A 24436-nucleotide genomic window follows, 5' to 3' on the forward strand; every position below is an offset into this window, starting at 1 on the left:
AAGGTCGCCCATAGTGATTCAGAATTGACAGAGAAGTTTGCAAAATGCTGGAATTGTATGATATATATCGAAACCTAAACCATATAATGGATCTGAGCACTTTTCACTTGGAGCATTTATGTAACTTTCGTAAGTTGTCTCCAACAAAACAAAAGTTAAATTTATAAATCAACTCAGATTCATTTTGTAGAATTAATTTCTGACAACCTAATCATTGGTTTTTTTAATAGAATATCAAACCATTTTAATTCAAACCAAAATCATTTTAAAAGATGTCTTCACATTCCTTGCACTACTATCCAAAAATAAACTCAAACATATCCTCAAGGTACCGGTGTATCCATGCCAATAAATTGAGTAGCCTTTTTATCTTTTTTGCCGTACATTTGGCGCCTATTTTCCTCTTCAACATAACCATCCTTACAGAATGTTAAATAATATGCTACAACATAAACTGTATGATACAGAGCACATTCTTATTGCTTTCAGTCATGTATTCAACGCATGCAGGATTCTGAAAGCAAGCTTTTGATATCCTCTGTTGATGAAAATCAGAAAGCTAAATGCAGTCCTTCTTATTATATATGCCTCTGTGGTTTCATTGGGTTGAACTTCAATCTAATGACACCATGTCAAAACTTTGAAGTTAGAACTTACATTACAAATTGAATAATGCCTTCAACAAAATTTTAGCAAGCCATTTAATTCGGTTGGAGCTTGATTTTCACTTCATCATAGCAAGCCTGAATATCCCTGAACTCTTCTGTATCAGAGAAGCTCTGAGCCTGAGACTACAAGTAATAAATTAGAAAAACTTTATAATTTAGTATATTTAATGCAGAAATTAAAGAAAAGAAAGAACATTGTTTCCTGGATTCTTTAACCCTCAAACATAAACTTCAGAACAAGTGTCTTGCCTGTTTGATGATGTTCTTCAGGTGCATCTCAGCAGTAAACAATCCTTTCCTACTGCCAGTAGAAGAGGAAATTTCCATGTACACCTTGCAAAGTTCCAAGGATGCTTTTGCGAACTTTTGGAAGCGATCTTCGTCTTTCCATGTGTCTGATCCCTGGAAGAATACAATCAAATACAATCAAACAACGTAAAATATGTAATAATTATGTTATAAATAAAATGTAAAAAATGATGAAATTGTGAGACATTGTATGATATGATGCAATCAATGTTTTATGGAATATTTTTAATAAAAAGATATGTAAGATCTGCTTGTACCTGGAGTGATCTAACTTGCTTTAAGAGAGCTTCAGAACACATCACAAGGTCACCGTTAATTCTGTGCCATTTGGCATATAAGCCCCATATATCAGGTCCACATCCATTCCCATGTTTAACTATCTGTATCATAGTATTAACTATTAAAGTGAACACATATAACTTGCATGTACCACACATCTTTACATAACTTGCAGAGCCACATGCAGTTTGACAGAGTTCAATGCTAAATATAATTAAGCAGAGATTCCTGTCTGGCCATGCTACCATGAGCGGGGAAGTCCATACATCACTTTAACTACAACGCATCTAACAAACAAAATCTCGATAGAATTGCATACCTGCTGTAACACTTTTCCAAGTAATGATATTAAATGCTCTGTTTCACGTGATCTTCCAGAAACAGATACTCCAGATCCTTGTTTTGCATGTTCTGATCCAGAATCAGCAACGCGGCATTGATCTGCACTACACTCATTATCAGTTGTTAGAGGACCCAGAGAATCAGTTGTTGGAAGCCTGCCTTCCACCTCCCTTGTGATTTTTTCCAATAATTCAGCATCTACTCTTTTATTCTTGGACAAGTCCAAAACCATCTGTGCACCTTCTAATGCCTAAAAGAATTTATCAGACTTGATAAGCAACAAAAGTATGCTTTTTAATAAACTGTTATTTCTTGGTAATACACCCATCTTGTATTCTAAGTTCCGCATTCAATTTAAAAAAATATTTGCTCAACTAAAAAAGGTTTTGTTTATTTCCTATCATATATCAGTTTCAACATTATATCCTGCTTAAATTATAACACATGTGAATGGGGGTTTTGTATATTAATTACAATTGCACTGAAAATTTCAGACCTGAATCCTAAAACCTTGTACTATAGTAATGTTTTAAAATATTTTCATTTCATGTGCCTTGTTATAGGGGGTACACATCTGCTGTCCCGCAGTTTGTATCACTCCATGTGCCATGGGCTTGTGATTGGTCAAAAAAAAAAATATTTAAGTTAAAATTTAATTATTAAGTATTTTTTTAACCAATCACAAGCCCATGGAACATGAAACGGCACACTAAACAAACTGTGACACAACAGATGTGCTCCCGTTATAGGGATAATACTGGTTTAACTAAACAAAGAGCTTTTGTAAATTCAATTAGTGACATGGTAGTCAAAATCGCGATCCAACTCGTGAGATCGCACGTTCTTACGATCCTTGACCCTCACTCCGTGCTTGATCTTAGTCTTGGTCACGCCTCCGTGGGATCGATGGGATCATCGTGTGGATGCATAAAGCCAGTGGAATCTACGAACCCACCGACCCCTAAACCTCTTTCTCTCCATCTCTGCTTCACTTTCTCTCTCTCTCATCGTGCAATCTGCAACAATCATTGCTTTCTCTCTATCTCTTCTATTCTGCCGTCGTGGGTAGTAGAGAAGAAGCTAACCGGGTCATTGCGACCCGGTTTGTTGAAAACCCTAATATTTTTATTTATTAAAAAGCATATGGGCTCTTAGCCCATCCTCTTAAGTCCAATGCTTTTTTTAACCCATAAATTTAATTAAAACATGAACACTGTGATTTTTACTTGGAATTTGTTTAGTTGAGTTATTTTGCTATTAATTATTATGACTTATGGGTTTGTTGAAAATCATACTTTTTTATTTATAAAAAAAGCATTATGATGGGCTGTTGTTAACCCATTCTTAAGCCCAATATCTTTTATAACCCATGAACTTGATTAAAACATGAATTGAGTGGCTATAAAACCCTAATTTATTTTTTTTACTTGGAACTGATGTAGTTGGTTGGCTATTTTGCTATTATGAGTTATAATATGTATTACCTTATGACTTGAATTTGTGTTATTCAAATACTATGTTTATTATTTTGAATATCTTTAATATTATAACTTACGAATTATTATTTATATATATATATATTTATTTGTAGAATCTTATGAGTCGTGTTACGATTCTACGTTTACGATCTTTAGTTGTCCTCCCGATCCTAAGTAAATCTCGATTTTAACTACCTTGATTAGTGACCCACCCTAGTCCCATACACTGAATTTTTTTCATCACTTTTACTTAAATTCATATTTGATAGTAGTAGAAAAACACCAGTAGCACATTCAATGCAGGAATTTATTTTTCACACGGAGTTGAGATTCCAAACTGGCACTAGTTATTAAAAGTTCACTCTGCTATAACATGCAAACTTAAACTATAGATAGCTAGTATTAACTAATACATATAGCACATCAGTCAAGTTTTAGCATTAACAACTGCCCAGGATCCTATCATTAGAGAAAAATATAAGATGACCAACATAGATCAACTAAAAATTAAAACTAGGATTATTTCAACAAAGTAAACACTCCAGTATTTTATACCAGTGATCATCACACAGGATGTTCTCACATGCAAAGAAAACATTTATCATCCTTCATTTTAATGCCTCAAGACACATATAAGACCCATATGAATCATATACTAAGACTAGTTATGGTCAACAAACGAAAAAGAACAAACAGCAGTTACCTGACTAATATTGCCAACTTCAACAGCAACATGGCTGTAGTTCTCCCAGAGTTGCCAGCTGTTTCGTCTGTCACCAAGTGTCATTGTGTTATTATACATTAAATTTGCAATGATTATGAGCCAAAACACAATTTTGTGTGTATGTGTGCATCTAAGTATGTAACATATATGCCCATATTTTTGACACAGTTTAATAAAAGGGATAAATAAGTAACTTGAACTTCAAGGCTTCTTTAAATGCAATGAAGGCCTCCTTGCTCTTTTTCTTGATCGAATGCCTGCATGGTAGGTACAATAAATAGTAAGTAAAAGCTATGGGCCAAAAATTAATAAAACATGACAATTTTTTAAGGTTTAAATGGCCTTTCCGAGAATTGTTTTTGACAAGACATTGTGGTGTCATTTGATCCATGTAGCTAACTTCACCTAATGGGAAAAGGCTCTTTAGTTGTTCTTGGTTATTATTTCTCGTCAATGACTGGATACAATGATTTCCATTTATTGAGCTAACATTTGTGGCATCGAGGTAAAAGGATACACCAAATGAATAAAAAAGGACAGTATAGTACACGAGACTCTCACCTAATGAGGTCTGTGAAGGGTAGATGTATGCAACCTTACTGTCACAAGCGAAGAAACTATTTTCAAGATTTGAGCCCATGACCTCCAGGTTACAAGGCAAGCAACCTTACCGTTGAAGCTGAAGGTCTCATGTTCAAGCTTAGATAGGGTGAAATTTATAGGAAGGGGATGAGTTTCTTCTTATTTGGCTACCTAAATTCTGATGGACCCAAAAATGGAAAGACAATTTTGCATATATGTGGCATATACGTGTGGGTTTGCAAAAAATATTGTTTATACACTGCTACAAACTAAGTTGTTTTCTACACTTGATTACAACAACAAAGCTAGAACTTCATACAAGCAAGCGATGTTATTCCAAGCTTCCCCATTGTCAGGATCAAGTTGAACAGCACGAGTAAACGCATCCAGAGCCTTTTCAATATCCCGTGCCTGAAAAACTATCATGGTTAGTATAGACTACTTCAAGAGAACAAAAAGAAGAAACACAAACCTATGATTGACAAGTCTACATTAGGTATTGTAAAAGTGGAAACTGGTGATTTGGTGTTCATTCGGACAAACAGTTGAAGCGATGTTGTACATAAAATTGTAGCATATAGATCTATAAACAATTGTACACAGCTACACAAGTGGTAATCTGTGCACAATTGCAGAAGGGGCTTCCTAAAATTAAACTATCTACACTAAAATCTTTCCCTATTCAACACACATGCAGCTACCAGTCGAATTCAGCAAGGTTGGCCTAACACTAATATAATTGTTGCCACTTGTCCACTTGTCAAACACAGCAAAACCCACTTTACTGATGAGAATTCAGACGTTTCCTACTGGTATAAAATGTACATTTTATTGCAAACCTGATGGTGCAAAAGCAAAATAAATAATAAGCAAGCATAGTGGACAAAATACAATTTACCTTCAGTGCAGCAGCCCCAAATGCAAACCAACCATCTGGATACATAGAGTTCATGGACATTGCGGACTCCCTGACATAACAAATTTAGAATATATAAAAGTATGTTATAATATCATAAATTATATTATAGACAATATCTACATCATACTAAGATATAGAGAGAATATCTCATACTATGATGATTATATCTTAGGTTTGCTTAGAATATCTTAGAAGATCTCTTAGGTTTGAGAATACTTTATTTTATCTTTTATGTTTTGTTCTTTATTTAATTAGGAGTCTAGTATTAGTATAAAAGGGGGTGATATTATTTCTTTTGTATCATAATATCATCACATTATAATCACATCATCATTCACAATATTATCAATATAGTTTACTATTTTTGGCATTCTTTTTTTCTCCTTCCATATCTAAACCCTATAATTTTAATATAATACTTAACACCATGGAGTAAATAACAATTTTACAATGAAAACAAATAAACTACAAATGAAATAATGAAAAAAGACAACGGTTATAAATTTGGAATGCTTCAGGATACAACACACACCACAAAATTTTAGATGTCTCATAGTCTCCCCTATTGTATGCACTGCGAGCCAGAGAACGCTGTCAATCAAAGAAAAAAGAATGTTAGTCTAAAATTTTGTAATGCAATAGTAGCAAATAGTAGAACATACAGACATGAATATGCGCATAGGTATACCTTAGCTCTAGCAGACCGATTGTTTGAAACTTCCAGAGCTTTTTCATAGCATGCGTCATTAGTTGTAGTGTCACCCAGGGAGCACCTAGAAATATCAGGATGAGTGAAATAAATTCTGCAATATAATTTTCTATATTGCTATTTCATATTATATACTATATAGGATATAGTATAAGCTAGATCATATCATGACTGGTTCATGAATCATGATCAGCCAAGTGATTAGATAAAATAAACAAGATAACAAGATTTGTTTTTTTAATAATGACAGAAACATATTAGATAGGAATAGAATTTTACAAAGAAGAGGATAACACATCCTAATAAAGAACAAAAAGAAACAGTTAAAGTCGGGGGTAGAGATATGCAACAAAGCATGCCAGTCCCTCTGCATGCCTAGCATAGAAATACCATAATAAAACAAGAATTGCACTCAGTGAATATCTTCTTAGGTAAAGAAAGTCAGAGGCCTACATACTTGAACTCAGTAACCATTTAAAGCACCAAGTTATAAATTTTTCAAAAAAAATAAAGGTGGATTTATTCTACTAGAATACTTAAGATCTGTCATAAATACATGGCTTGAAAATCAAAAGGGGTGTCATCCAAACTATTGGTTTAAGAAAGTATATAAATTTAAATGTGTTTTTGTCGATATTCAAAGTCAAATTGTGTGCAGTTTAACAGCAAGTAATAGCATACACAAACTAAAATATGAATCGTTTTCTTACATCCAGTCCATATTCTTAAATGAAACATCAAAATTTATATGGGTCAAAGAAGCACAAAGCAAGAAATGATAGGTCTTCAACTCATGACTTTCTTCTTGAGAAACACATTCACAGGTGTATTGAAATTTGAAAGCCTGTGCACTAGTTGTAATCCCTAAACATACTCAGCAAGAAAACATTCATAACTGTATTGAGAGGCCCCTTTAACTCAAGATTGGATTGTCCAGTACAAACACCAAAACGCATCTTGTCAGAGAAAGAGCCAGAGTAGTTCAAAAGCAATCACAATCTAACTAAGGAAACAGAAAATAAGATAAGCTAAGAAACATACCATAACCTGGGATCATTGGGTCTTTCTGAAAGACGTTTCCTGATGAGTTCAACAGCTGTTGCTTTCTTCTCCAGTAGGCTGTTTTCCAAAACAGATATAAAATAAGACCACACTGCCAATGAAGGGTGAAGAGTGATAGAAAAGAATTCATTTGGCTTATTCATCACAGGTGTTATCATACCAATAGCAGTGTATGAGATTATCCCATAATTCCAAATCTTCAAATACTTTCAATGCCTCCCCTATCAAACCACAGCGCACCAAAAGTTCACCATATTCCCTGAAATTGGAGGTAAAAGTAACAAGGCGATAAAGGAGTGATGTGACTTTTACAAAATAAATAATATACATATATATATTTAGGAGGGTCATTATGGTTGTCATGTCTACAAAGCAAAAGTTATACTTTCTCAATGCAGGAACACTGGGCATATAAACACCACAACTGAGAGGAGTTCTTTCTGCTACTGCTGGAGAAGACTCATAAATGCGTTGCACCTAGAAAAAAATTTAGTATATATTTATCAGGCCTTACAGCAATAGCAATCTACAATGAACAAGTAAATACAAAACACATGTTGAAGCCAGATTATAAAAAAAACTTTCACAGGTATAAGGATTGAAATAACTTCAATGTATTATAATAAATAAAAAGTTAGCCTCTTTGCATCTTTTGGTCTTTGAATGAAAGAAGCCTGTTTGTGTGTGAATCTTTTATAAATTTCACCTTATAGTCCCTCCTATTATGTAAGAAAGGAAAGATAAGAGGATTCTGAAATTGAGAGAGAAAGAAGATAAGAGTAAATCTAGAAATGTATTATTATGATTCTAATTTACAATGAGGAGTTGAGTCCTTTATATAGAGAGTGATTCAGTTCTAACAAACTCTAACTAAAGCTAACTGACTAAACAACTTAAGCAATAGAAAATCAATAACTAAAAAACTTGTAATATATCCCTCTGAATTCAAGACTCCTCAGATGATGCAGTTCTGCTTAATCTGCTGAGTTGCAGTCTTGAATTCTTAGCTGATTTCTAAGAGTAATGAATTGAGTGTTAGGTAGAGGCTTTGTGAAAATATCAGCAGTCTGAAACTCTGAGAGAATGTACTTCACAGTGAGTGTCTTGTTTTGTATTTTGTCTCTAACAAAATACAAATCTAGTTCAATGTGCTTGGTACGGTTGTGCAACACTGGATTGTGAGACATGACTATTATGCTTAAGTTGTCACAGAAGATGATAGGAGTTTGATGGGTGACCTGTAGTTCTTTGAGCAGACACTCAAGTCACATGATTTCTTGAGAAGCCAAGGCTAAGCTCTATATTCAGCCTCAGTGCTGGATCTAGATATAGTATGTTGTTTATTTGACCACCAGGTGACAACATTAGGACCCAAGTAGAAACAAGCACCAGAGGTAGACTTTCTATCATCAATATCTGAAGCCCAATCAGCATCACAAAAGGCTACAATGGATAGATTGGATAGGTGTCCAGCAGGTTTAACTGTTAATCCCATATTTTGAGTCCCTTGGAGATATCTAAGGATTCTTTTTACTGTTGTCCAGTGAGAATTGCAAGGTTTGTCAAGGAATTGACACACCTTGTTCACACAGTAGGTGATATCTGGCCTGGTGACTGTTGTATAATGAAGGGCACCAACAACGGACCTGTAGAAAGTAGGATCTTCAAAGAAATCAGTTTCATGCTTAGTTAGTTTACAATTGCTAGCCACTGGTGTAGGGAGAGACTTAGATGAAGAGAGGTTAGCTCTTTCAAGAAGATCGTAGATGTATTTAGCTTGAGATAAAAACAAAGATCCATTCTTTTTGTGTTTGACTTGAATACCAAGAAAGTAATCCAAAGGTCCTAGCTGTTTGAGAGCAAATGTTGAACTTAGATCCTTGATAAGATTCTGAACATGTGAGGAGGATGATCCAGTGACAATTATGTAATCAACATATACCAAAACATACAGTTTATAGGTCTTAGATGTGTGAATGAAAAGGGAATTATCACATTTGCTAATTTGAAAACCAAGCTTGAGTAAGGAACCTTTTAACCTCTCAAACCATTGCCTTGGAGCTTGTTTTAGACCATAGATGGCTTCGTGGAGCTTGCACACCAGGGATTTGTCCTTGTTTTGAAACCCCAATGGTCGATTCATGTAGACTTCTTCATCAAGAATGTATTTAAGAAGGCATTGTTTATGTCAAGTTGCTCAATCATCCATTGATGAGAAACAGCAAGGGTAAGAAGTACCCTAATTGTGATTGGCTTGACAACGAGAGAAAATGTTTCATTATAGTCCACTCCTTGCCTCTGATGAAACCCGTTTGCAACCAACCTAGTTTTGTACTTGTTGACTGTTCCATCTGGATTTTATTTAACTCTAAAAACTCATTTGCATCCAATGACTGTCTTGTGAGGTGGTAGAGGCATTAGAGACCATGTTCCCAATTTCATGAGTGCCTGCATGGTAGGTACAATAAATAGTAAGTAAAAGCTATGGGCCAAAAATTAATAAAACATGACAATTTTTTAAGGTTTAAATGGCCTTTCCGAGAATTGTTTTTGACAAGACATTGTGGTGTCATTTGATCCATGTAGCTAACTTCACCTAATGGGAAAAGGCTCTTTAGTTGTTCTTGGTTATTATTTCTCGTCAATGACTGGATACAATGATTTCCATTTATTGAGCTAACATTTGTGGCATCGAGGTAAAAGGATACACCAAATGAATAAAAAAGGACAGTATAGTACACGAGACTCTCACCTAATGAGGTCTGTGAAGGGTAGATGTATGCAACCTTACTGTCACAAGCGAAGAAACTATTTTCAAGATTTGAGCCCATGACCTCCAGGTTACAAGGCAAGCAACCTTACCGTTGAAGCTGAAGGTCTCATGTTCAAGCTTAGATAGGGTGAAATTTATAGGAAGGGGATGAGTTTCTTCTTATTTGGCTACCTAAATTCTGATGGACCCAAAAATGGAAAGACAATTTTGCATATATGTGGCATATACGTGTGGGTTTGCAAAAAATATTGTTTATACACTGCTACAAACTAAGTTGTTTTCTACACTTGATTACAACAACAAAGCTAGAACTTCATACAAGCAAGCGATGTTATTCCAAGCTTCCCCATTGTCAGGATCAAGTTGAACAGCACGAGTAAACGCATCCAGAGCCTTTTCAATATCCCGTGCCTGAAAAACTATCATGGTTAGTATAGACTACTTCAAGAGAACAAAAAGAAGAAACACAAACCTATGATTGACAAGTCTACATTAGGTATTGTAAAAGTGGAAACTGGTGATTTGGTGTTCATTCGGACAAACAGTTGAAGCGATGTTGTACATAAAATTGTAGCATATAGATCTATAAACAATTGTACACAGCTACACAAGTGGTAATCTGTGCACAATTGCAGAAGGGGCTTCCTAAAATTAAACTATCTACACTAAAATCTTTCCCTATTCAACACACATGCAGCTACCAGTCGAATTCAGCAAGGTTGGCCTAACACTAATATAATTGTTGCCACTTGTCCACTTGTCAAACACAGCAAAACCCACTTTACTGATGAGAATTCAGACGTTTCCTACTGGTATAAAATGTACATTTTATTGCAAACCTGATGGTGCAAAAGCAAAATAAATAATAAGCAAGCATAGTGGACAAAATACAATTTACCTTCAGTGCAGCAGCCCCAAATGCAAACCAACCATCTGGATACATAGAGTTCATGGACATTGCGGACTCCCTGACATAACAAATTTAGAATATATAAAAGTATGTTATAATATCATAAATTATATTATAGACAATATCTACATCATACTAAGATATAGAGAGAATATCTCATACTATGATGATTATATCTTAGGTTTGCTTAGAATATCTTAGAAGATCTCTTAGGTTTGAGAATACTTTATTTTATCTTTTATGTTTTGTTCTTTATTTAATTAGGAGTCTAGTATTAGTATAAAAGGGGGTGATATTATTTCTTTTGTATCATAATATCATCACATTATAATCACATCATCATTCACAATATTATCAATATAGTTTACTATTTTTGGCATTCTTTTTTTCTCCTTCCATATCTAAACCCTATAATTTTAATATAATACTTAACACCATGGAGTAAATAACAATTTTACAATGAAAACAAATAAACTACAAATGAAATAATGAAAAAAGACAACGGTTATAAATTTGGAATGCTTCAGGATACAACACACACCACAAAATTTTAGATGTCTCATAGTCTCCCCTATTGTATGCACTGCGAGCCAGAGAACGCTGTCAATCAAAGAAAAAAGAATGTTAGTCTAAAATTTTGTAATGCAATAGTAGCAAATAGTAGAACATACAGACATGAATATGCGCATAGGTATACCTTAGCTCTAGCAGACCGATTGTTTGAAACTTCCAGAGCTTTTTCATAGCATGCGTCATTAGTTGTAGTGTCACCCAGGGAGCACCTAGAAATATCAGGATGAGTGAAATAAATTCTGCAATATAATTTTCTATATTGCTATTTCATATTATATACTATATAGGATATAGTATAAGCTAGATCATATCATGACTGGTTCATGAATCATGATCAGCCAAGTGATTAGATAAAATAAACAAGATAACAAGATTTGTTTTTTTAATAATGACAGAAACATATTAGATAGGAATAGAATTTTACAAAGAAGAGGATAACACATCCTAATAAAGAACAAAAAGAAACAGTTAAAGTCGGGGGTAGAGATATGCAACAAAGCATGCCAGTCCCTCTGCATGCCTAGCATAGAAATACCATAATAAAACAAGAATTGCACTCAGTGAATATCTTCTTAGGTAAAGAAAGTCAGAGGCCTACATACTTGAACTCAGTAACCATTTAAAGCACCAAGTTATAAATTTTTCAAAAAAAATAAAGGTGGATTTATTCTACTAGAATACTTAAGATCTGTCATAAATACATGGCTTGAAAATCAAAAGGGGTGTCATCCAAACTATTGGTTTAAGAAAGTATATAAATTTAAATGTGTTTTTGTCGATATTCAAAGTCAAATTGTGTGCAGTTTAACAGCAAGTAATAGCATACACAAACTAAAATATGAATCGTTTTCTTACATCCAGTCCATATTCTTAAATGAAACATCAAAATTTATATGGGTCAAAGAAGCACAAAGCAAGAAATGATAGGTCTTCAACTCATGACTTTCTTCTTGAGAAACACATTCACAGGTGTATTGAAATTTGAAAGCCTGTGCACTAGTTGTAATCCCTAAACATACTCAGCAAGAAAACATTCATAACTGTATTGAGAGGCCCCTTTAACTCAAGATTGGATTGTCCAGTACAAACACCAAAACGCATCTTGTCAGAGAAAGAGCCAGAGTAGTTCAAAAGCAATCACAATCTAACTAAGGAAACAGAAAATAAGATAAGCTAAGAAACATACCATAACCTGGGATCATTGGGTCTTTCTGAAAGACGTTTCCTGATGAGTTCAACAGCTGTTGCTTTCTTCTCCAGTAGGCTGTTTTCCAAAACAGATATAAAATAAGACCACACTGCCAATGAAGGGTGAAGAGTGATAGAAAAGAATTCATTTGGCTTATTCATCACAGGTGTTATCATACCAATAGCAGTGTATGAGATTATCCCATAATTCCAAATCTTCAAATACTTTCAATGCCTCCCCTATCAAACCACAGCGCACCAAAAGTTCACCATATTCCCTGAAATTGGAGGTAAAAGTAACAAGGCGATAAAGGAGTGATGTGACTTTTACAAAATAAATAATATACATATATATATTTAGGAGGGTCATTATGGTTGTCATGTCTACAAAGCAAAAGTTATACTTTCTCAATGCAGGAACACTGGGCATATAAACACCACAACTGAGAGGAGTTCTTTCTGCTACTGCTGGAGAAGACTCATAAATGCGTTGCACCTAGAAAAAAATTTAGTATATATTTATCAGGCCTTACAGCAATAGCAATCTACAATGAACAAGTAAATACAAAACACATGTTGAAGCCAGATTATAAAAAAAACTTTCACAGGTATAAGGATTGAAATAACTTCAATGTATTATAATAAATAAAAAGTTAGCCTCTTTGCATCTTTTGGTCTTTGAATGAAAGAAGCCTGTTTGTGTGTGAATCTTTTATAAATTTCACCTTATAGTCCCTCCTATTATGTAAGAAAGGAAAGATAAGAGGATTCTGAAATTGAGAGAGAAAGAAGATAAGAGTAAATCTAGAAATGTATTATTATGATTCTAATTTACAATGAGGAGTTGAGTCCTTTATATAGAGAGTGATTCAGTTCTAACAAACTCTAACTAAAGCTAACTGACTAAACAACTTAAGCAATAGAAAATCAATAACTAAAAAACTTGTAATATATCCCTCTGAATTCAAGACTCCTCAGATGATGCAGTTCTGCTTAATCTGCTGAGTTGCAGTCTTGAATTCTTAGCTGATTTCTGAGAGTAATGAATTGAGTGTTAGGTAGAGGCTTTGTGAAAATATCAGCAGTCTGAAACTCTGAGAGAATGTACTTCACAGTGAGTGTCTTGTTTTGTATTTTGTTTCTGACAAAATACAAATCTAGTTCAATGTGCTTGGTACAGTTGTGCAACACTAGATTGTGAGACATGGCTACTGTGCTTAAGTTGTCATAGAAGATGATAGGACTTTGATAGGTGACATGTAATTCTTTGAGTAGAGACTCAAGCCACATGATTTCTTGAGAAGCCAAGGCTAAGCTCTATATTCAGCCTCAGTGCTGGATCTAGATATAGTATGTTGTTTATTTGACCACCAGGTGACAACATTAGGACCCAAGTAGAAACAAGCACCAGAGGTAGACTTTCTATCATCAATATCTGAAGCCCAATCAGCATCACAAAAGGCTACAATGGATAGATTGGATAGGTGTCCAGCAGGTTTAACTGTTAATCCCATATTTTGAGTCCCTTGGAGATATCTAAGGATTCTTTTTACTGTTGTCCAGTGAGAATTGCAAGGTTTGTCAAGGAATTGACACACCTTGTTCACACAGTAGGTGATATCTGGCCTGGTGACTGTTGTATAATGAAGGGCACCAACAACGGACCTGTAGAAAGTAGGATCTTCAAAGAAATCAGTTTCATGCTTAGTTAGTTTACAATTGCTAGCCACTGGTGTAGGGAGAGACTTAGATGAAGAGAGGTTAGCTCTTTCAAGAAGATCGTAGATGTATTTAGCTTGAGATAAAAACAAAGATCCATTCTTTTTGTGTTTGACTTGAATACCAAGAAAGTAATCCAAAGGTCCTAGCTGTTTGAGAGCAAATGTTGAACTTAGATCCTTGATAAGATTCTGAACATGTGAGGAGGATGATCCAGTGACAATTATGTAATCAACATATACCAAAACATACAGTTTATAGGTCTTAGATGTGTGAATGAAAAGGGAATTATCACATTTGCTAATTTGAAAACCAAGCTTGAGTAAGGAACCTTTTAACCTCTCAAACCATTGCCTTGGAGCTTGTTTTAGACCATAGATGGCTTCGTGGAGCTTGCACACCAGGGATTTGTCCTTGTTTTGAAACCCCAATGGTCGATTCATGTAGACTTCTTCATCAAGAATGTATTTAAGAAGGCATTGTTTATGTCAAGTTGCTCAATCATCCATTGATGAGAAACAGCAAGGGTAAGAAGTACCCTAATTGTGATTGGCTTGACAACGAGAGAAAATGTTTCATTATAGTCCACTCCTTGCCTCTGATGAAACCCGTTTGCAACCAACCTAGTTTTGTACTTGTTGACTGTTCCATCTGGATTTTATTTAACTCTAAAAACTCATTTGCATCCAATGACTGTCTTGTGAGGTGGTAGAGGCATTAGAGACCATGTTCCCAATTTCATGAGTGCATCATATTCCATTTGCATTGCTTGTTGCCATACAGGGATAGCTAATGCAGCTTTGGCACTCACAGGCTCACACTGAGCAAGGTGAACTCTAGGATATATAGTTTTGAATATCCCATATTTTGATCTTGTCTGCATGGGATAAGAAGACAGTGGAGCAAAAGTAGTCAAGGGTAAATGGTTAGCAGAAGCAGAAGCAAGACTGTTTGGTTCCAGTGTGGGATTGGTAGTTAGTGAGGGAGACTGGGAGTTTTGAGATGAGAAGGAAATAGGAGAATTATGTACAGGAATAGAACCAGAATTATTTGTAAAGTTGGAGGTCTCTGTAGACAGAGTATATGCAACATAAGGATTGAATATGGGAGATATGTGACAACCAGTGAGAGATGAAGTTGAGTGACTAATATCACTGTTGGATTGGTCCTTTCTTTTAAGTGCAAAATGAAAGACATTATCATTAAAGATAACATCTTTTGAGATATAGATCTTTCCATCATGTGACATGCACTTGTACCCTTTGTGACTAGAGGAGTAGCCAAGGAAGGTACATTCTGAACTTCTAGGATAAAGCTTATGTCTATTATAGGACATGAGAAGAGGAAAGCAGACACAACCAAAGACCTTGAACAATTTATAATCTGGTGGATGACCAAAAAGAAGTTCAAGAGGAGATTGATTGTTAAGAGTAACTGAGGGTAGTCTATTAATGAGGAAAACAATTGTTGTAAAGGCATGATACCATAGATTTAAGGGAAGATGAGAGTGAGCTAGTAAGTTAGCCCAATTTGTACAATATGCCTATATTTCCTTTCCACAGTACCTTGTTGGTGGTGAGTATGAGGACAAGAAACCCTATGAACAATCCCATGACTTCTAAGGAATTTAGTAAATGGTCAAAAATCACCCCATAGTCACTTTGAACAGCTTTAATGGTGAGCTTAAATTGAGTATGGACATAGGTCAAGAAATACTGAAACAGTGAGTGTTTCAGATTTCACTGTTTCAGATTTCTGTTTGAGTAGAAAAATCCATGTGTGCATGGTGTGGGCATCCACAATGGAGAAGTAATACCTAAAACTTGTTTTAGAATAAACAGGTGCAGGACCCCATAGATCAACATAGACTAAATCAAAAGAGGATTTGTAAACAGTAGAGGAATTTGCAGAATGAAGTCTATGTGATTTACCAATGCAACAAGATGAATAGAAATCAAACACAATTTTATTAGTGAGATTTTACAATTTTTCAAAATATTCTTAACAACGGATTCATGGGGATGACCCAACCTAAAATGCCGAAGCGAAAATAATGAAGTATGTGAGCTAGGCTCATTACACATAGTAGAACTAGATTTATTACAAGATAATGAGTTAGACTCATTACAAACACCAGAACTAGACCTATTACTGCTAGAAGAAGCAACAGCACAGGAAGACACAAAAGTGGGAAGAACACCTCGGAAAGCATAGAGTCTTTCCTTGGTGAGAAATCCTTTCAGTAATATCTCAGTAGAATCCTGTGATTTTACATAACAAACATTAGGATGAAATTCAAAGTAGCAACAGTTATCTTTTGCAAATTGTGGCACAATCAAAAGGTTCTTGGTAATAGAGGAACAAGAAAAAGATTATTTAATTGGAAGGTATTATGTGAATTAGCAGCAATGGTGAAATAAGAGGTGCCAACATAAATAATAGGAATACTCATTCCAGTACCCATGTATACCTGATCATGAGAGAACATTTCAGTTGGTTCATGGAACAAATCTGGATCAACAGTCAAGTGATTGGTGGCCCCAGAGTCAGGGTACCACATGACTTTCTTGGTGTTCATGGCAGAAGGTGTAATGTGATGTGGTGTTGTTGCAGTCATTGCATAATGAGGGAGTGATTGTCTTGCAGAATGATTTGGGTCAGGCCCAAGTAGAGAAGTGTCATGAGTTTGATAATAAGAGGGTCCATAATTGTATGATTGAGGAGGCCTAGAGTAAAAATCATTGGTGAAGTCGGGAAGAAAATGGGCTGGAAAACGTAAATGAGGCCCATTCTGAATGAGAAAATGAGACGATTGCTTACGTGGCAATGGATAAGGAAGGGAATAAGATGCACCAAAATTTGGTGGAGCATAGTAGCAAGAGAAGACATCATGACTGGATCTATTGCAGTAAATGCAGAACAACGAAGAGAAGCGTCCAGAACCTCTTCCTCCTTCGGACCACCACCACAACTTCCTCGATAGCCAATAAAACTTCCATAACCAGCAGTGAAAAGTGGATATTGCGATTCAGACCTTGGCGAGAAGTGTGATGGTGGAGTTTGTGATGGAACTATATGTTGTCTTGAGAACGAATTAATCGTTTTTGAGGACGGAGGTGAGGTAGAATGAACAACAACATTAGCCGAGAGAGCATTTGAGAGCGCTTTACCTTTATTCTTCTCAAGCCGAGATTCAAAGGTAAGCAAGAAAGATTCAAGGTTATGAATAGAAGGAAGATCCAACTGACTTTCGATAGAGGTGATAACTGGTTGATACTCCTCATTAAGTCCATCGAGAATATAATCGATGTGTTCAGTAGTTGAAATCGGTGTGCCGATGTAGATTAGAGCATCCACAAGTCCCTTGATTGTTGTGAAGTATTTAGAAATCGAACTCGAACCCTGTGAGATGGAACGAAGCTGAGAACGTATCTGGCGACTGTGCGCTTTCGTCTGAGAATTGCAATAGGAATCAAGTTCCTCCTAGAGTTGCCATGAATGTCTACAGCCAACAACACGCGGTTGAAGTCCTTCAAATAGAGAATTCAGGATCCACGAAAATACTGTTTGATCCAGTTCTTCCCAGCGAAGATATGTTGGATTGATATGATTGATTAGACGATCATCTTCTGTGAGGAATCTCTGTTCCTAATATGAATTTGTTAGCTTTGTTGGAGGTTAGGGTTGCGAGCATGAAATGGCACCACATCAAGTAATTTTTCTCCGTCAATTTCACAGACGAAAGAGGAAGAACTAGAGGAGAAGAAACAGCTTGAAGCGGTGAAGCAGTGGAGGGAGAAAGCGGTGGTGAAGAGGGAATCGTTCCAGTGTTGGTGGTTGTAGCAACCATAGCGTGATACCATGTAAGAAAGTTAAGATAAGAGGATTCTGAAGTTGAAGGAAAAAGAAGATAAGAGTAAATCTAGAAATGTATTATTATGATTCGAATTTACAATGAGGAGCTGAGTCCTTTATATAGAGAGTGATTCGGTTCTAACAAACTCTAACTAAAGCTAACTGACTAAACAACTTAAGCAATAGAAAATCAATAACTAGAACACTTCTAATACATTAAATTCAATCACTTTTGAAAAAGAATTAAATGGCATGAAACGTGTAGAACAAATGCAGAAGTAAAAGAATACCAATTGTAGCTTCAAGAGGAAAAATGACATCTGATCCAATTTTTGTGAAAATAAAAAATAAATCAATTGATTTGATAGCTTAGTACATATCTTTTTCACTGGTAAGACGCCTAATGTCTAAATTTCAGTCATCAAAAATTATAATTGTTACAGTGCAGCTTACAGGAAAACAGAGTGCAAAAAAACTTTATGCTTACATAAATATCGACCTATCGTATTAACCAAAATACAACACATACCATGTTTTCCATCATCACTAAAGCACGCTCCTTTGTTCGACTACGGGATGACTCCCATCGAATACGCAAGATATCGCAGAAACATCGTATCTAAATCAGAAATGAAAATTTATCAAAGGCAGATAATAGTTTACAAAAAATATATGCTAATAGGAACATTAACACCCTAAGCATTGAGAAAATTGCCTTCAAGGTAAGCCTCGTTTCTAAACAATTATATTTTCTTGGGTATGGAATGGTTTTAATTCAAGACTGGACACCTGACAATTTTAATAAATAAAACAATAACTTCTAAATTGAAGGACATATGAAAACATACAGACATCAGAAATCACCTCCATCCCCAAAAGAAGAAAGGTGCAGATGAAAAACTAGATATAAGTTGTAGATTACTTTTGTCTACTTACAATGAAGTAAAACAAATGCTGTGAATCAATTGCCTCAATATAAGGAGCCATATCCCATCCTGAAACACAGTCACAAGCCAACAATTCAGTTAACAACTAGTACACTCATAGCCATTTTGCTTCTCTCTTTTCAAGAAAATAAGTGCTTTTTAGAGTAGAAATATAAATAGTCTTACAAGGAAGGGGAATGAAGAGAAATATATGAAACAGAAGGCTATGATTAGGCATTATCACAGTAAAAGTGCAAAGAAGTTGGGGAGGAAATGATATTATCTTCAATTTTCTTTTTTGGTGAAAAAAGCTCAGAGGGAAGAGAGGTTGCCCCATTAAATGGTTAAGAGTCAAGACAAGTCACAAGCCATGGAGATGGAGAGGTCTTAAATGGATAATCATCTACGTATAGATGACCACCTTCCAATGAAAGGTCAACAGCAGCAGGAGTAAAAGGGAAAGATATCACTAACTACCATACTAGTTTAACTACAAACATGCCAATCCAACCTTTCTGAGCAGCATACACTGACCGTTGTCCCAACAGTGATCAAACGTGAAGATGAAGAACTTGTTTCTCAAGTATGGATCCTAAAAGTTTTAAACTAAGCTCAAATTTTAAATGGATACCAGATCAACTTTGAAAAACAAAAAACCAAGAAATTGGTATTTATACTTCAGAGGTAGATCTCCTCTTATCAGACACCAAAGATAAAGACAGTATAAGCTTAACAGAAAAACATGGTGACATTGCAATTAACCTCTTTGACAGCCTGTAGATTCAGTTTTGGCAATTACCCACCCAAACTTTTGATATGTGGCACCCTTTAAACTATAGTAATGCAAATTTAAAAACTTAAATTCAAAACACTGTTGTACAGAATTGAAACAGTAACCTAAAAGCACAGTTGTTGAGTCAATTTCACTGATCTCCATACTTTTTTAACTTAAGCCTTAGCTGAACATCATAAATAGGCTAGAAGACCACTTTGTACAGAAGCAGAGGTATTTTCAAATTTAAAAGAGTAAAAAAAGGTTTATATGACAGTATGGACATGCTAAACTTTATCATGCATGCATGTACAAATTAAAGCTACATACTTTGCAATTCATCTTGTCGGGAGCTCCTCTCAATTAGAAGGCAATGTGCAAGAATTACAGCCTGTTGTGTCGCTGTCAAGCTAGTAGTAGTGTGAGCACCATTTTCGCTGCCTTGTGGCCTAGTTTTAGAGTTGTCACCATTTTCTAACAACTTTGGTATTATAAGTATGTCAGATGCTTCACAGGTTTCACGCTGATGCAAGTTAGCTTCAGGAGTACTGGAATCACACTTTTGGATGCCATTTCCCATGAAATTGTTTGATGAACTTGTGTTTGTAACAAGTACCCTTTGAGCCTTTGGTTCTACCTATGTCCAAGAATAATTACATATTAAAAGGTAAGTTCCACGATAAATTCTTATCATGCAATTCACTATGCTTACCTGATGTACAGTACGGAAACCAAGTGCCCCAGTCACTGAAAGCTGAAGCCCAGTTGCCATCTCAGCAGACTCAAAATGTTTCCTGATACGATAAGGTGCTTCAGCATGACATTATAAAAAAACTTATTTTGAAACTTCCAAATCCAACATATAATCATATATTTTAGACTTCAAGGTCCTTACAACTCAATGGAAAATAACTAGTGGGGATTTAATTTACAAACACAATCTGGTGCTTATTGTTATTTATGAAAGCACTCTGGTGCTTAAGGCAAATGATTATTGTTATTTATGAAAGCAATCTAGTGCTTTTGGATGCCATTTCTGATGCAAGTTAGCTTCAGGAGTACTGGAATCACACTTTGGTATGGTGGTTCTTTCTATAACATGCTTGAGGTTGAGCAACTTGGTGGCTAAAATCATCACTTTGGTGGTTATATAGTTTTCCTCAAGAGTCTTCTTCCTCATGTTACTAAGTTGTTTGCTGCAAGTCTGGTTTGAAACAGTATGGGTGAGATGCCAATCTGGTGCTTATTGTTATTTACGAAAGCACTCAGAAATTTAATTTACTTTGTTAAGATAGTTTTCTTCCTGTTGATTCCTTAAAATTGGGTGATGGTTATAAAATTAGATTTAGCGATGATATTTGGGTATGTGGCATCTCTTTCATGAAAGTGTTTCTAGTCTATAACCTTTCCTCTATAAAAATTGCACTGGTCCATCATTTATATTTTCTCATGGTAGTTTAGTTTTGTGGATGATAATTTATCCTCCTATCTTTGTATATCTATTCCTTCTTTCTTAATGAATTTCTTCTTCAAATCCAAAAAAAATGCATGTTGTCAAATCAATAAAACACAGCCCATCAAGCCCCACAAGGGGAGCTAGATGAACAAGTCTCACCAAACACTAAAAAGTACAAGCAAAATTGCCATCCTAATCATGTTATAGAAAGAACCACCATACCATATGAAACAAAATCGGAAAATGAAAATTCCAAAAGTAACTCACCTGCAAGAGTCCACTCGTCCATAGGCATACTCCATAATTCCAGCCTCTAAATGCAACATGGAGACAATATCTAAGCTCTCTCCATCACGTAAATTAGAAACCCAATAACTTTTAACTTCTTCTGAAGAGCTAAAGTGCTGTAAAGCTTGGCCCATATGAACATGTAACATATCACACAAAGAAGAAGACCGCTCATCCAAAATTCTCTGTTGAAGAAGCAAAATCCTCGCAAGCCACCATGAAAGGCTTCTAATCTCAATTGTAGAAGATGTTGTTCCTTGAAATAATAAATCTTTCATCCGCATAAGCAACATCTTAGCAAAAACTATATACTACAAAAGAACAGTGAGAAACAGACAATTAAAATTAGAAGAGGGAGAGAGGCGACAAGCAAATGAACTTTAAGGGGCAACACCTATAAATAGCCTTGTCAACAGATATCAGGTTGAGACCGACAATTAGCTAGGAGCAAGAGCTATCAATTGTGGAGATTGTTCATTTGGGTACCATCCCACATTTAAGACCCATTTCTTAAAAAGGTGGTTTTTAAGAAGCTGACAAATATAACTTCTCATAAAAGCTGAATTTCTGATTAATTTTTTCAGCTTCTGCTTATTAGTAAAACTCCAAACAAACAACCATATAAATGTCAGAAGTGATTTCATATCAAAAGAACACATATTTTCATGACAAAGCTTAGACAGGTGGCTTCTCGATTATGTTCTAGCACCAAAAATGAGCTGGAAAGTTGAAAGAATATAAAAAAATTAATTTATTATCAGTTTAAACAGAGTAACAAATTTATCCAAGGAGGAGTTCGGTAACCAAATCAATAACAACAACAAATCTTATATCTCAATTTTCAACAAAAAAGCACTAGAAAACATTTCCAAGACAGATTCCCGAAAACTAAATGACATACTTGTACCTAAAGATGCATTAGTACAGTACCTGAAGATTTGAGAACTTTCCAAGCAAGTCAGAGCCAGCAGACATAAGCTGATTGCGCGCCCAATTGTCCCATTCTGTAAATTCACCAACTTCCAATGGCAGAGGGCATCTTGGCAAACCCTTCAAAGGCCTACAACATTTCAAATTCAAATTCATCAACTACTTCTCACATGGTAAAATTACATTCATCTCCTCATAACTTTAGATTAATTACACTCGACACCATCTTGCTTCATAAGGTACAATCACTTAACACCCGAAGGAAGGTAAGTGATTAATCAGGTCGACAACTGCTACAGACACTAATATGTCAAGGATAGCAACCGCATTGACAGCTAATATCCGAAATATCAAGGTTTTCGAAGTTTCTGAAACCCTTATTTAAAACATTGTAATAGTGATGTGATTGTAGTTCTCAAAAACAAGATTCGTTACAAAGTGCAATTTCAGTTTAGTTTTCCATTTTAACCATTATGAACTTCAATTTCAGTATCATTTTTTTACCCTGTGAAGTTACATTGTGTAAACCCTAGAAACGCGGCAATGGCAATGCACACCACGAGCACCACCCTGGAAGCCTTATCAGCCTCATTATCCAACGAATCGTATCGTACGAATAATTCAGCGCGGTTGAGTAACTCGGAGTAGACTCGGTCAGCAGAGTCCACTGAGTTGTCGAGTTGCGGGAGGGGCGAGTCATGACCGAGTTGGAAGACGAGAGAAGAAGGTTCAGAAGTGAGAGCTTCAAGGTAAGAGCCTGATTCGATTGAAGCGAGGATACCGTTGATGAGGTTGTGGAGATGGTGATCGGATGGTTGAGATTGAGGGAGAGGATCGGACGGTGGAGGAAAGAGAGTAGAACGGATGAGGCGTAACTCGTAGGAACGGATTGAATTGATGAGAGGTTGAAGGGTAGACATGGTGAAAGCTGCAGTGTGTGTTAGAGAAAGAAGAAGAAGATGGTTTCAAATTGAAAATTATGGGAAAGAAGGGTTTAGGGTTTATTGGTAGGTTTGCTACTTCAAACTTTATAATATAATATTAAAGTGATGATTATATTATTTTAGATAAAAAAAAAAATATTTGATAATGTTGTTGGATATTATCATTGATTCTTAATAAAGTAATTAAAAGAATAGGGGATGATGTCCTGTGCATACTCATTATTTTATTTTACAAACTAAAGGGATTATTTTATTTTACAAACTAGTAGAGATTATTTTTGTTGATCTACCTCCATTTGAGGAGTTACTACAAGAAATAAATAATATGAGGAAGTTGGGAGAAAAATGTGGTATCCAGAGACCATTATCAAGCTAAATATTTCTATTATAAATCAATGGCTAAAACTAGTATACATTGGCATTCTGTTTGTATTAAGCTAACATGTGATAGTGTAAATAAATAGTAGATGTGTGTTCATAGTAAAAGTATCTACGCGATCAAACAAAATCTTCTTTTTTATTTGGGTCTCACACATTATTTTATTATTTATTATAACTTCACATGAAATAAGAACAACGTATATTTTTCCTCACAATGTCAAAAATCATTCTTATTTTTATTTGAGTCTCACAACATCTACCTCCCTCCTCAATTTCTTTTGGTTAAGAACAACAAATAATTGTTCTTATTTAAGAACAAAATGCATAAAATAAGAATAACACAATGAATAACAGAGTAAGAATATTTTTATTCCATTAAGAACAACAAATGTGGTTGCTCTAAGTGTTCTATGTGAGATTAGAAGAGTCATAGTGTTAGGTGCCTTTGGATGATAAGTGATAACTCTCTCACTTTAGTAAAGTTTGTATTTTTCTACAAGTGATATCAAAGCAAGTGATTAGGGCATATTAGTATCAAACCAAGTTGGATTGGTTGAGTGTTGGATGTTAACAAATTATGATGGTAGATCTCGCATCTTCGTCGATCATGATGGAAAAACTCAAAAACAATAACTATGACGAGCGAATC

At 35.3% G+C, this 24436-nt stretch overlaps 1 protein-coding gene across 1 annotated transcript; it reads right to left on the bottom strand.

Annotated features, from left to right (window-relative positions):
* Positions 1 to 689: 689 nt before the first annotated feature.
* Positions 690 to 23462, bottom strand: LOC109340645 (tetratricopeptide repeat protein 27-like). The gene is given in 20 exon segments (XM_019578363.1): positions 690 to 785; positions 918 to 1070; positions 1235 to 1357; positions 1576 to 1848; positions 3780 to 3846; positions 3995 to 4057; positions 10165 to 10256; positions 10744 to 10813; positions 11297 to 11355; positions 11453 to 11537; positions 12515 to 12592; positions 12696 to 12794; positions 12921 to 13012; positions 18620 to 18709; positions 19027 to 19085; positions 20119 to 20425; positions 20501 to 20582; positions 21512 to 21843; positions 22463 to 22592; positions 22967 to 23462. Coding segments are annotated over 20 exon segments (2766 nt in total). The 5' UTR covers positions 23383 to 23462.
* Between the last annotated feature and the right edge of the window lie 974 nt (positions 23463 to 24436).

The sequence above is a fragment of the Lupinus angustifolius genome, unplaced genomic scaffold, assembly GCF_001865875.1.
Source record: "Lupinus angustifolius cultivar Tanjil unplaced genomic scaffold, LupAngTanjil_v1.0 Scaffold_215_48, whole genome shotgun sequence".
NCBI lineage: Eukaryota > Viridiplantae > Streptophyta > Magnoliopsida > Fabales > Fabaceae > Lupinus > Lupinus angustifolius.